The following is a 14,261-nucleotide window of genomic DNA, read 5'->3' as shown; positions in this document are numbered from 1 at the left end:
ACCAGCCTGGGCTACATGCTCAGAGACCTCCTCTATGTCTCTTCTCATGTAGTCCAGGGAGGTACGTCTCAGGTCATTCACACCAGCATGGACAATGACTGAGTCATATTTGTACTTGCCTTGGAGTGACCTGAGTGCTTGTGTTATGTGGCGGATCCTGGCGCCCGACAGGCAGCTCACCATGACCTTCTCCGTGTTCAGCCTGGTGAGCGGGACGTCAGTGTGCCTGATGATAGTCACCTATTACAAGTGTATCATGTGTGTTGTTTAGCCTTAAGGGCTGTGGTTGTTCAACACACTGGCTTTGTGAGCTATGTGTTGCACGTGTTTTGTTTTGGGGTAGCGGTTGCTTGGGTGTCTGCTTTGGAGGTCTCTGTTGCTTCGGCAGATATTTATTTAGAACCTCTGAGTATGTTTTTGCATGTTTATGTGTTTGGTTTGCTGTCGTGGTAGATCTATGTGAGACTGGAAATGTAGTGAGTGTGGTTTCCTTCTCCTCCTGACTGATTACGCCAGTACTGAGTTGAGAGAGCTTAGCCTCCAGTTTGTTTATATGGTTGCATCTCTCACATATGTTGGAATTTCTTGGGAGGAGGAGAGGGTTGTCTGTGTACATGAGGTAGTTGTAACATTGCCTCAAGATTCCCAGATTCACCAGCTGGACTGGAGAGGAGATTGACAACTGACCTTTGGACATGCTAGAATAGTATTGGGAATTCCTTTATAATTGAAAAAAGGGCCAATGGGGAACAAGGTACGCAAGAGGAGTTTGTGAGGGTGTAGTGCTTTTAATTTTTTAGTGCTGACTTATATAATTGCTTTAGTGAGCAAGTGCCAGGCTTTAGAGTAGGAATAGGGTGTTTATTATGAGAACTAGATCAGTTCTAAGGGAAAAAGTGAAGAGCAGACTTTGTGGAGCCGAGAATGGTTTAAACCCAATTAAGCGGCGTTGCCCGATACCGCGCTTATGCAAAATTGCAAAGTCAGCTAAAGCAGGTTTTATACAGGGGGGACTTGAAAGAGCTAGAAATTGGCCCAAAACGGCCAATAGACTACCAGATTCTTGTGCTGGGACCACTCCTCCAGGGATAGATACGCTGCTCTAAGCTCCCCACTGCCACTGGTGAACAAAGAAGCCTCCCTTTATCCAAGAAAGGAAATGGGCAACACAGGAACTTTCCAAAAGTCCAGAATACAGCAAAGCTTGTATTTGGACTACTCTAGGTCAGGAAAGACCGGAAACAAGGATAATTCTTTTTTTCTTTTTTGCAACAAACAGCAGGAAAATGCAATAAATATGTAACACAGGCTAGTGCACTTGAGTGTGTAGCCTCAACAGGTAAATGCAACAAACAGGACTAACTTTAAAAGTGCAGGTGCAAAAACAACTTTAAACAGTTTAAAACAGTTCAAGAATGCAGAAATACTTGCAGTTTAGCTAGATCGGACAGTCGCCCAGGTAGTAGCAGGAAAAAAACACCTTTTTCAGGTTAGCAGTCGCTCTTTTAGCCTCTCTGCTGCTAGAACCACTCTGCAGGACCACTAGGAGCTTGGCTGAGTAGTAACAAGCGCAAAAACTGCGCCAAAACGGGTTTTATACAGGGGGACTTGAAAGAGCTAGAAATTGGCCCAAAACGGCCAATAGACTACCAGATTCTTGTGCTGGGAACACTCCTCCAGGGATAGATAGGCTGCTCTAAGCTCCCCACTGCCACTGGTGAACAAAGAAGCCTCCCTTTATCCAAGAAAGGAAATGGGCAACACAGGAACTTTCCAAAAGTCCAAGCCTGTATTTGGACTACTCTAGGTCAGAAAAGACGGGAAACAAGGATATATATATTTTTTTTGCAACAAACAGTAGGAAAATGCAATAAATATGTAACATAGGCTAGTGCACTTGAGTGTGTAGCTTCAACAGGTAAATGCAACAAACAGGACAAACTTTAAAAGTACAGGTGCAAAAACAATGTAAACAGTTTAAAACAGTTCAAGAAGCAGAAATACTTGCAGTTTACCTAGATTGGACAGTCACCCAGGTAGTAGCAGGGAAAAAAAACACTTTTATCAGGTTAGCAGTCTCTCTTTTGGCCTCTCTGCTGCTAGCACCACTCTGCAGGACGACGAGGAGCTTGGCTGAGTAGTAACAAGTGCAAAAACCACGCCAAAGTGGGTTTAATACAGGGGGACTTGAAAGAGCTAGAAACTGGCCCAAAATGGCCAATAGACTAACAGATTCTTGTGCTGGGAACACTCCTCCAGGGATAGATAGGCTGCTCTAAGCTTCCCACGGCCACTGGTGAACAAAGAAGCCCCCCTTTATCCAAGAAAGGAAATGGGCAACACAGGAACTTTCCAAAAGTCCATAATACAGCAACACCTGTATTTGGACTACTCTAGGTCAGGAAAGGCGGGAAACGAGGATAATTTTTTTTTGTTTTTCTTTCTTTTTTTGCAACAAACAGCAGGAAAATGTAATAAATATGTAACACAAGCTAGCGCACTTCAGTGTGTAGCCTCAACAGGTAAATGTAACAAACGGGACAAACTTTAAATTTCAAGCGCAAAAGCGTGCTAAAGCTGGCTTTAAAGCATAGAATCAGCATAGAATAGGAAAGTCTTAAGGTATTAATCTAAAGAGCACCATGTCATAAGCATAGAATGGGAAGGTCATGAGGTATTAATCTAAAGAGCACCATGTCATCGGCATAGAATAGGAAGGTCATGAGGTACTAACCTAAAGAGTACCATGTCATTGGCATAGAATAGGAAGGTCATGAGGTATTAATCTAAAGAGCACCATGTCATCGACATAGAATAGGAAGGTCATGGGTATTAATCTAAAGAGTACCATGTCATCGGCATAGAATAGGAAGGTCATGAGGTATTAACCTAAAGAGCACCATGTCATTGGCATAGAATAGGAAGGTCATGAGGTATTAATCTAAAGAGCACCATGTCATCAGCACAGACTAGGAAGGTCATGAGGTATTAATCTAAAGAGCCCCATGTCATCAGCATAGAATAGGAAGGTCATGAGGTATTAGCCTAAAGAGTACCACGTCATTGGCATAGAATAGGAAGGTCATGAGGTATTAATCTAAAGAGCACCATGTCATTGGCATAGAATAGGAAGGTCATGAGGTATTACTCTAAAGAGCACCATGTCATTGGCATCGAATAGGAAGGTCATGAGGTATTAATCTAAAAAGTACCATGTCATCAGCATAGAATAGGAAGGTCATGAGGTATTAATCTAAAGAGCACCATGTCATTGGCATAGAATAGGAAGGTCATGAGATATTAATCTAAAGAGTACCATGTTATTGGTATAGAATAGGAAGGTCATGAGGTATTAACCTAAGGATTACCATGTCATCGGCATAGAATAGGAAGGTCATGCGGTATTAATCTAAAGAACACCATGTCATCGGCAGAGAATGGGAAGGTCATGAGGTATTAATGTAAAGAGTACCATGTCATCGGCATAGAATAGGAAGGTCATGAGGTATTAACGTAAAGAGTACCATGTCATCGGCATAGAATAGGAAGGTCATGCGGTATTAATCTAAAAGTACCATGTCATCTGCATAGAGTATGAAGATCATGAGGTATTAATCGCACTGTCTGTATGAAACTGAGTAGTGCATGGTAGATGTTTGAGGCCCTGGTTTTTCCTGGTGAGGAACCTCTGTTTTCTCTCCAGCTGCTGCATGTGCTTTGCAAGATACATGCTGAAAGGGGTGTTGTACTCAATAATGGGTCTTATAAGGAAGAATATAAGGATGTTATGGCCTCCTTCTCCCTGTGTGAGATACCCTTACTTATGAGGTGGGCCATGCAGCCTTTGATTATATCTGTGTCACTTTTCACAATGATCAGCCATCAAGTCTTCTGTTTCAGTCTGTGCTTGTAAAACTGAGAAGTAAGATACATAAGAAGTAATAGATTCAGAAATGAAAACAAAAACAGCTGACCTACAGGGTTTTAATATGGCTATAACAGTCCATGCCAGGAATACCTAACAAACTCTTAATCCTGTTGTTCTTTCTTGCCCTCTCGCCAGAAGCATTTATATTGTGCTCTTGTTGCCTGTTTCTGTTTTGATAATTGGATAAGTAAATTGAACAAGACATCTTTTTTAGCCATGTCCCAGGCTGATGCAGTTCTGAAATATAGCAGCACTATTATGACTGCAGTAATAGCACTGGCGTTCAGCGCAAAAAGCATACCAATTAGCTGCAATTTTGCTTACTTCTACTAAACTCTGTACTACTGTTTGTACTTCTGAACAGTCCCTGGTCTAAGACAGGCAGCAGATTGTTTTCCAGTAGAATCAGCGATCTTTGAAGAAGCTATAAAGTTCTAGTGCTTAATTAATGTCACAGTAAAAGCAGACCATGTTTGCTTAACTTTTTAATGGCAAGTCTGTTGACGTCTTTACCCAGTAGGTGTGAGCTGAGAAGACTGACTTGTCTGTTCCTTAGAAATATTATCTGGTGTCTCCTAATGACATTTTGTACTCCTTCCTTAAGACAAAAAATGACTACAAATGTACAACCAGCCCAGAGATTTTCCATTCCCTCATCAGCTCATGCCTCATAATCAAGGCAGCCATTTAAGGTCATTCATAAAACTGGGCTGCAGACTACACCTAACTCTTCCATGAAAGACAGGGAAGCACTCATATTGCAGATCTTTTGGGTATGTACAGTCTGTCGATGGTTATATTTACATTCTGCTACACTGATAATACAATTCTAGTTGCTGCAGCTAAATTCAGGGCGAATTTGCTGCTGCCAGAAGAGTCGAAACTTCATTAGGCCATTTGGACATCAAGGTATTTCCAGTTTTTGTTTTCACATTCATAGTTTCAGTCTATAAGACTGGGCAGAGAATAAAGAAGAGCATTTGAATTATGTAATACATGTACTTGTTTCAATTATCCTTTGTTGTAACAGTCGAAATGCTTTCGTTTATTTGTGCAAAATTCCACATCATATAAAAAAAGAAGTCACATTTCAGTTTAAAAAAATTGATCTGTCTGACATCATATTTTATATTTCAGGTGAGGTCTTTACAGAAAACTTTTTTCCAGATTTCCGAGATGGAGAAAACTTTTTTTCTGTGTTTTCAATCTTCTTCCCTGCTGCAACTGGAATTCTTGCTGGAGCCAACATTTCCGGTGATCTACAAGTAAGAAATGATTATTACATTTCTTTGTCATATTTGAATTTACTACAAAGAATTCAGTACCTTACTTTCAAGATCTTCCTAGTTAGTGAGGGTTGGGGAAAGAGTATACAACTGACTATATAAGGCTTTTTTGACTCTTTTATAAGTATCTTGGCAGCATTTACTTTCTCTAGATTTCCACTGGAGGAAGGGTCAAAAGAAAAATGTACATACTACTACCCAAGGGGTGGGGCAGATGAAATATCTACATACAGCTACCCCAGGCAATGGTGCAGAAGGAAGCTCTACATACCACTACCCCAGGGGATGGGCCAGAAGGAAGATCTACATACCACTACTCAAGGGGATGGGGCACAAGGAAAATCTATATATCACTACAGCAGGGTATGGAGCAGAAAGGAGATCTGCATACCACTACCCCAGGGGATGGGGCAGAAGGAAGATCTACATACCACTACTCCAGAGTATGGGGCAGAAGGAAAAATCTACATATAACTACAGCAGGATGTGGGGTAGAAAGAAGGTCTACTTACCATTTTAACAAGGAGTGGAGCAGAAGGAAGATTATTTTACCGCTGCCTGTCATGAAATGCAATCTGGAGAGATATAGCTTAATGCTGCATAACACTACAAACACTTAAAACATAAAACTCTCCTCTGCAGTTTACTAAGGCAGTCATTGTCACCCTCAGTCATGTTGTAAGTGAAAATATCAAGAGCTTCTAGTTTACTAAGTAGGTCCTTGTTTAATAACTTTAGGCGATCCTTGCATAGGCTTATCAGGGAGAAGGGACTGCTGCCCCCTGATGGTTGATAGGGGTAAACTACAGCATAACGAACCCGTGGAAGGAATGCAACACATGTATAGACCCCACTGAGCCACATGTATCATGTAAGCAGTAAGAACTTATTAGTCTTATAGGTTAGAGTTGCCACCATTCATTGTGGTGAAAACTGGACTTAGGCCATACCCCCTCACACTTCATACAACCCTGCCCATTTTCTGCCCATTTTGTGGCATCATCATCATGTCATCCAAGGGGAACACCCCCTTTTTCCATTTATAATGCCTTTTTCCCTGCGGATTTACTATGCTTTTTGTAAAAAAAAAAAGGATAGCAAATCCGTAGATCTAACAAACGTTGATAATTTGTTTCTTTTTCTGAAACAGAACAACAGAGCTTGTACAGTGTTTTCCAGACTACCAGACAATCAGTTTGATTTCTGGATAGTATGGAAAAAAATGGATAGGTGGCAATGCTATTATAGGTTCATAGGTGGTTACTAGGCTATCGGCCTAAGAGAAATTTTAAGCCTAGCTAAGCTTATCCTAAATTTACCAAAATGCTCAAGGAATTTTACGGTTACAGTATAGGTTTGCACTTATGAAGCATTCAACAGGCTGCCCCTGTCTATTAGGGACATAGGTGCCAAACCAGTGGTAAATTTAGGATTGCCCATCTGTTGGTCCAAGTTATGTTTCACTAGCGTTAGGGATGACCTTTGCTTCACATGAATGGGAGCCCTGTTCCCAGAGAAGGAGTTCCTCCAACGTCATGTCCTTGTTTTCTTCCTTCTGTTTTAAACCAGTTTGTCTTATTCCTTCTGTTTTATTAAATTATTCTCATGTGGTTTACAACCTGTGAGTAGATTGCCTCATTTTGTACAAAGGCTTTTGTGTTTTGGTGGATTACACTATGTGAGCCATTCCTTCTGGTTTTCCTGGTTTTTATATTGGCTGCACGGACACACGTTCCTCTGGTTTGGTTGTATCTCAGAGCTATTTCACCAATGAACATCCATAGGTAGGAAAGTGAGATAGATAAATGAGACACAGCAGGTAAGAATAATGTTAGCCTAAATGGCATATATCTGTGTGATGTCATATGGATGACCATGAATTGGATGGTGATATTGTGTGTGTATGTAATTTGTTTCCATCTGGCCACACTTTGTGGGTTTTATGTGGTGCTGAATATGTTTAATGTGTTGCAGTGTTCCATACTTTTGGAGAGAAATTCTACTGGAAAAGTGATCGCTTGTCACCTGCTGTGCCCCTTAACTGCTAAATGCATTCTGAGGAATCCATACATTTTACCCCTCATGAGACTATTGTCATAGCACAGCCAGGCTCTTGGGAATACATTGACAATTTATACATCTGCCTCTGAACATACAGCTGACAGCAAAGTTTGCAAATTTCCTGGTTTCCACATTTTATGCAAGGTCTTATTATGGAGTAGTCCCAACACTGGTTAAATAGATATGAGAAAGAGTTTAGGAATAAACCCCTATGGTGGAAATCCAGTATAAACAAATGATACTATAAGAGGAAGAAAACTTCTTGTCCACAAGGACAAGCTTAATACCCCCAACCTCTAAAAATGAACTCAAAGAGTAACAAAGAATTCAGAAGCAAAGTCAAATCTTCCAAAGATAAGTAAAAACTGAAAATTGGCACCTGTGTTAAGGACAGATATAAAGTCTTTTTTTTTCTAATATGCCAAAAACCTTAGGCACAATGCTCAGCAATGCACTAGGTTAATACATAACAGCAACACATACTCATCTGCAGAAGACATAGCCAACACATTAATAGATAAATTTATATCAGACTTTACACCCTTATCTCTCCTTAGCTTTCTCAAACATATTAGCAGGCCAACACACCCCTCTCAGGTTACTTTTGAGCAAGTCCTGCGGGCTGGCTTCAAAGGTCACAGATGCCAACTCCAAGGGACCAGACTATGTGTCAGGCTACATTCTTGTCAATACAGCTTGTATCCATATGCACACACACTCTGCTGAACCTATTCAATATCAGCCTCTCTACTGGATTCTTCTGGGAGAACTGTCATAGTCACCCCAATTTCACAAATGGAACCCACTACTGACCTTGGAAACTATAGACATATAAGCTTTTCCAACTTTATTTTTAAAGCAATGGAGTGAAAATTATTGAAATTATTAACAACGATATGAGCAGTCTATAATCCCTTTGACCCAAACCAATTAGAGTGAACAAGTCACTAATGCAATGAATGCAGGCCAATCAGTTCAAAATCCTTACCTCTACATGGCCAGTGCCTTTAATACCATACTACCTTCTGACATCATCAACAAGATATGATGCCATGCTACATTCTGACATCATTGACAAGCTAATCAAAGTAAATGCAAAGCCGTGTTACTTGCTAGATAGTAAACTGTCTTATTGACAGACCCAAGTCTATTAGTGTAAGGGGCACGCTCTCATCAGAAAGGTCATAACTACTGGCATTGCACTGGGAACTGTCCTTGAAACATTTTTGTTCAGTATTTATTTCACTGATGTCAAAGCCAACATCAAGAGTTTGTAGCTAACCAAGTCTGTAGATGACTACAAACTCTGTGTTGTCATAAACTCTCAAACTGACTTCCATATTCTCCAAGAGAGCCTAACACATACAAACAAGTCATTCTAGAACCATGGCCTTCAACATCGTAGTGCAAGAAATCTGGACTAAACCTAAAATAATTGAGGGCAAAGACCCAAAAATAGAGTCAGATTTTAAATATTGCTCTACACCTCGAAAGTTACTAGAATAAGAGGATCTGTGTTAGCATGCATTTTTGGAAGGGTATGATATCTGAAGCATAAATGTATGCCATTATTTAACAACTTCAATCCTCAATGATTCACCAGAAAGTCACAACTTTTATGAAACAACAGACCAAAAATATGAAGCCAAAAATCTGGACATTCTGTAGAATTCTGACAGAGGTGAGTCGTCCATATGTTTACATGAGCTCTTTCAAGAAGCTTCTGTTCCCAAAGATATAATTAGTAAATTAAATTGTATGCGTGTGAGTTAGAGTGTGTGTGTGTGTGTGTGTGTGTGTGTGTGTGTGTGTGTGTGTGAACACACATGCATGTGTGTGTGCTCATTCATGTTTGTACATGTGTGTGTGTGCGTGTGTTTGTGTGTGTGTGTGAGCTCTTATGCGTGTGTGTGGGTAAACACACATGCATGTGTGTGTGTGTGTGTGTGTGTGTGTGTGTGTGTGTGTGTGTGTGTGTGTGTGTGTGTGTGTGTCTGCATGTAAATGTGCATGCGTGTTCGCATTTGTGTTTTGTGTGTGTTTTGGTTTTGTGTGTTGGTGTTTGTGTTAGTGTGTACACGTGGGCATGCGTGCGCGCGCGTGTGTGTGTGTGTGTGTATGTTGGAAGGTTCCTATGTGACCTTAATGCTTGGGTAGGTAGAGGGAACACTTTTATGATCAGGTTTGACAGTGCACTGTTCGATTCAGAGTCATGGTAATTCATTGCTAATGAGGTGGTTCTTGATGGGGTTTTACTAGTTTCTAAACTGGACATTACTGCCATCTCAGTAAATGCCAGATCTGAATAGACCAATTTTGCTGGAGGTGAGAATCTCTCTGAATCCTACAGTGAGTAACTCTCATTCTCCATTGCAGAGGCTCTGAAAAGTTTGCATTTAGTAGGAATTATAGTTTTTGAGTCTGACATGGTAGCACTGTCCTTTCATTATTAGCAGTATTATCTACATATACAACAGCTTGTTTAATAGCATTATGCAGAGGGTAGATATAAATCAACACCCCATGAGATATATTATTTACCAGGTAATTAAAGTATCAGTCACAGATATTCATTCAGTCTCTACCAAATATTCATTTCTTACCTCAGTAAATGTTTGTATTTGCGTTTTCCTGCACTGACTACATATTTATTGGGTAGAGGGATCATGTTTTATTGCAAATATATCCAAAAGATATTTTGGTTTTGTGTTAGTTTGTTGATCAGATTGCCTGACATGATTATCTTTTAATAAGGAAGAAACAAATTGTCTGAGGAGGTCCAGGACTCATTAGACAGCTATAGAGTCTACTGAGAAAGATTGCTGGCAAGTTTGCCAAGTTAACAATGCACTGCACTTTGCTTTAGTGGTTCCTGTCCACACTTCATTTGGCTGAGCTGTTTGGGAATTAAGCAGTGATTTCCTAACTCAGCAGGGGGGAAGATAATGACTGCTGGGCTATAAATATGTGCCACCTCCGTGCATAAAACACAACAGGCCTTTGCTTGTCCATGTCTGAAAACAAAATGAGGCCTTAATTGTGATTAAGTAGAGCATTTCATACAAAGAGTGAAAATGACATTAAAAGTTTCCATGAAAATAACGACAAGCTTGCGTTATGGGGAAAATGTACTCTGATCATATTTGCTTTTACTAAAATTATTTGTTTTCCATTTTAGTCTAATTTTCTAATTGTCATAGTGTTCTTTGCACTTGTGGCCTTTCTATCTGGCTATCCTCCCCCATGTTGTCCTCCCCCTCAATGTTTAGACAGTTGCACATCTGTACTTCCCTCCTAATTGCCTTGCTCATCCCATTTCATCCACCTACAGAACAACGGTTATTATAATCCATCTGTTTAGGTGTGGATGTTGTTTATACAGTTGATGAACAATTTAATAGAATGTCTACAGGGTATGCTGTCAAGATCAAATATAAAAATGCTGGATCTGTCAGTTTGTCCACTGACAGACTGCAAAACAGTACTATTGTGTAGGATTAAGTCATAAATTATGCTTTATATATTATTTTTTGTTTTCTTTCAGAAAGAGATTGCTTGCTAATGCTGCTACTGGTGTGGTTATAAATGTACAATGATTTGTGTTCAAGAGAAATTTCACATATTTGTGTTTATGCAATTACAGATTGCTTCCTTATTGTGAAAATCACTGAATGTGAAATTTGTAAGCATGCAATACTAGGGATTCAGTTGCTTTGGGAGATTTCTCCCTTCTTTGCATTTGTGAGGCTGTGGAGTTGGCATCCATAAGTTCAGGTAGTTATGATGGGTGTAGACTGCCTTGCCCCCTTGCTAGTAAGATAGTTTCTTTATGTTTTACATTTATTTGAGTTTTCTTGGTTTTGGATATTTGATGTTTGATTATTTTGTGCTTCAGATAGATTTTTTTTTATATGTTCAGTTATTTCTTTAATTGAAATAGCAATCTTTATGAATGTACATATTCACAGATACACAGATATACATATATTTGTGTGTGTGTGTGTGTGTGTGTGTGTGTGTGTGTGTGTGTGTGTGTTTGTGTGTGTGTACATATGCAGAGATGTACATTTGTGGTTACTATTTGCTCTGTGTGGTTACTATGTACTTTTGACAGAAGGAGAACAATGTTTTCTCTGACAGAGAGGTACATCAAAAATCAACTAAAGTTAGTACATTTCATAGGTTCATAGGTGTTTACTAGGCTAATGACCACAAGGGCCTTTTTAAGCCTAGCCATGCATCCCAAATCTCTGAAAAGTTCCGATACCCTTGATAAGTATAAGCATGGGCCTAGGAGATGAACCATTTACAGGTTACCTCTGTCCATTAGAGACATAGGTGCCAAACCAGCGATGACTTTCCAGTTTCCCATCCAATTGTCCAAGTTGCACTTGAATTGTGTTAGGGAGGAACTCTAATTCGCATGAATGGGGAGCCTGTTCCATAGACAGGGTAGTCTCTGGGATACATACCTGTCTCTCCAGCAAGTCCTATTTATATCACAGGCAAGGTTTAAGTCTTTAAAATTGGTAATTCTGGTGCTGTTTATTTTGTGGATATGCAGGAGGTCCATCACAGTGGGGTCTGACAATGCCCTGTATACCAGGCATAGATCTCCCATCAAAAGCATGTAGGAGACAGAATAGAGGGATAGGGTCTTGAGGCAGTCTGCATAGGACATATTACTTATGCCCTGTATTTTTTTAGTGAGGAACCTCTGTTGATGTTCCATTTGTTGGATATGCCTGGTTAGGTACATACAAAAGGGGGCATTGTAATCAATGACAGGTCTGATGAATGCCAAATACAGTGGAACAATGGTTTCCTTGGACTTAGATACCATACCTTTGTTCATAAGTTGCCCAACAAAGAATGATTTCCTCAACACTGTAGACATGTGATGATCAAAGGCTAGATTACTATTGATGTGTGTTCCTAAGTCCCTGACTACTGGGTCAACTCTAAGGGGTGTGTTGTCAGTATGATAGTTACCAGGATGGATGACTTCTCAAAGGACACTACAATGCATTTCTTGGCATTTAGTGTCAGCCCTTCCTGGAGAACATTTGTGTCAGTGTGAGATTCAATGACAGCGCCTAATTTGTAATAATCTGCAAGTTTAGTCAGCCAGAGTCCACTGACATTGGCCTTGACTTCTGAGAAGTAAATGCCAAAAAGGAGCGGTCCAAGGACTGATCCCTGAGGGATTCCACTTGTGACTGGCCTCCATATAGAGGTGGACTCCCCAATTCTAACTTCCTGGGTCATGTCTGTGAGCCAGTTTGCTATCCACTGGGTGGCATACGGGTTTGTACCTAGCCTCTTGAGTTTGTCAGCAATGCCCGAGTAGGTTATTGTGTCAAATGCCTTGGCCAGGTCAAGGTAGGTAGTGTGAATGACTTTGCCCTCATCCATTTCTTTGGTGACCTTCTTGAAGAAGTCCACCAGGTGGAGTAAGCATGATCTACCCTTGACAAAACCAAACTGGGTTGAGTCCAGTGTCTGGAGGTTTACTATGTCTCTACTGATCATCTCCATGATAATTTGTTCCATGGCTTTACATATAAGACTAGTGAGACTTATGGGTCTGTAGTTTCCAGGGGCTGTAGATGGCCCACCTTTGTGCAGAAGGATTATTGTTGCCTTTCTCCAGTCATGAGGCACAAAGTCTTTTTTGAGGAATCTTCCCACCTAGGGTGGACAAGTTGATAGAACAACTAAGTAAATTCTCCAGGGGTTATTGAATATTTCACAAAAAAAAAAAACCTTAGAGTTGGGAGAGAAGGAGGAGGACAACCCCTTTTGGTCTTTACTTGAACATTATGAAACTTTATAAAAGTGAGTGCTAGAGTACTAGTGCCTTGTTCAGAAACACCTCGAGAGAACTCAAGCTAATCATTAAAGAGTATATAATGTGAATGCCTGGGACAGGGAGGTCCAAGAAAGGGTCTTAGGTCTGGTTCCTTCTAGTGAGAATAAGTTTCTAGCCAAATGGCAGGTATCTTATGAGGTTGTTGAAAAAGTTATGGAATAGAATTGCTGATGAGCTCTATCATATAAACATACTAAAACTCTGGAAAGGACCTTAGGTCACCCGGGTCAGTGCAGAGACTGAGGTAATCAGTCAAGAACAGGAGAAACAGTTGCTGCCCACACATCACTTAGTTCTTGTTGACATCCTGTCTGAATCCCCGAAGCAAGAGGTTCGAGAATTTCTCATAAGGAATGATGACATATTTTCTGAGCTATGGAGATGAACCTCCCTTATTGTGCACACCTTATAGGGACTAGGGGAAAAAGTGAGTATAAAGCACTATAGGATACCAAAACAAATGTTGAACTGGGGGATGTGATACAAGAAGCAAACAGTAGTATCTTCCCACCTAGGGTGGACAAGTTGATAGAACAACTAAGTAAAGCCAGAGTCCTCGCTACCCTGGACTTGACCAAAGGGTACTGGCAACTCCCCTTCCTAAGAAAGCTAAGAAAATAATGCCTTGTCCAGAGAGGACAACATTTTCAATATACCATCCTTCTATTAAATTTCCATGGTGTCAGTTTTCAAATACTAAAGGACAGGGTCTTACAACCCCATCAATCATATGTAGTAACTTACACAGATGTGGTTATTCACTCATAAAATCTGGACCCTCACTACCAAAATGTCCAGAATGTGAGGGAGTCCAGACTCAATCTCAGTGCTGCAAAATGTAAGGTTGGCACATCAGACATTAGATGCCTAGGTTACCTGATAGGGCAGAAATTTATTAAACCCAGGAGAAAAGGCTGAAGCTGTGAAGAGATGTCGCATGCCCCAGACAAAGAAGCAAAGCTGGGCTTTCCCCAGACTTGCTGGCTACTACAAAAGGTTTATCCCAGAGTTTGCATCTAAAATCTACCTCCAGAAGTCCACACTATGAGCAGGATGTTAAATGAACAGCAAAGGGTGACATGACTTAAAAGAAAACTGTTAATGAGAGAACTAG

The 14,261-nt window shown here is 40.4% G+C and overlaps 1 protein-coding gene across 1 annotated transcript in view; it reads left to right on the top strand.

Moving 5' to 3' along the window:
* Nucleotides 1-14,261, top strand: part of LOC122787830 (solute carrier family 12 member 2-like) — a 1,020,929-nt gene that overhangs the window by 265,229 nt on the left and 741,439 nt on the right. The window contains exon 8 of the mRNA XM_044054742.1: nucleotides 5,066-5,193. Within this exon, the coding sequence (XP_043910677.1) occupies nucleotides 5,066-5,193 (128 nt within the window). The remainder of the gene's footprint in view (nucleotides 1-5,065; nucleotides 5,194-14,261) is intronic.

Source organism: Protopterus annectens, chromosome 13.part0 (assembly GCF_019279795.1).
Source record: "Protopterus annectens isolate FY-2018-M chromosome 13.part0, PAN1.0, whole genome shotgun sequence".
In the NCBI taxonomy this organism is placed as follows: Eukaryota; Metazoa; Chordata; order Ceratodontiformes; family Protopteridae; genus Protopterus; species Protopterus annectens.
This window is presented reverse-complemented; position numbering and strand designations above follow the sequence as displayed.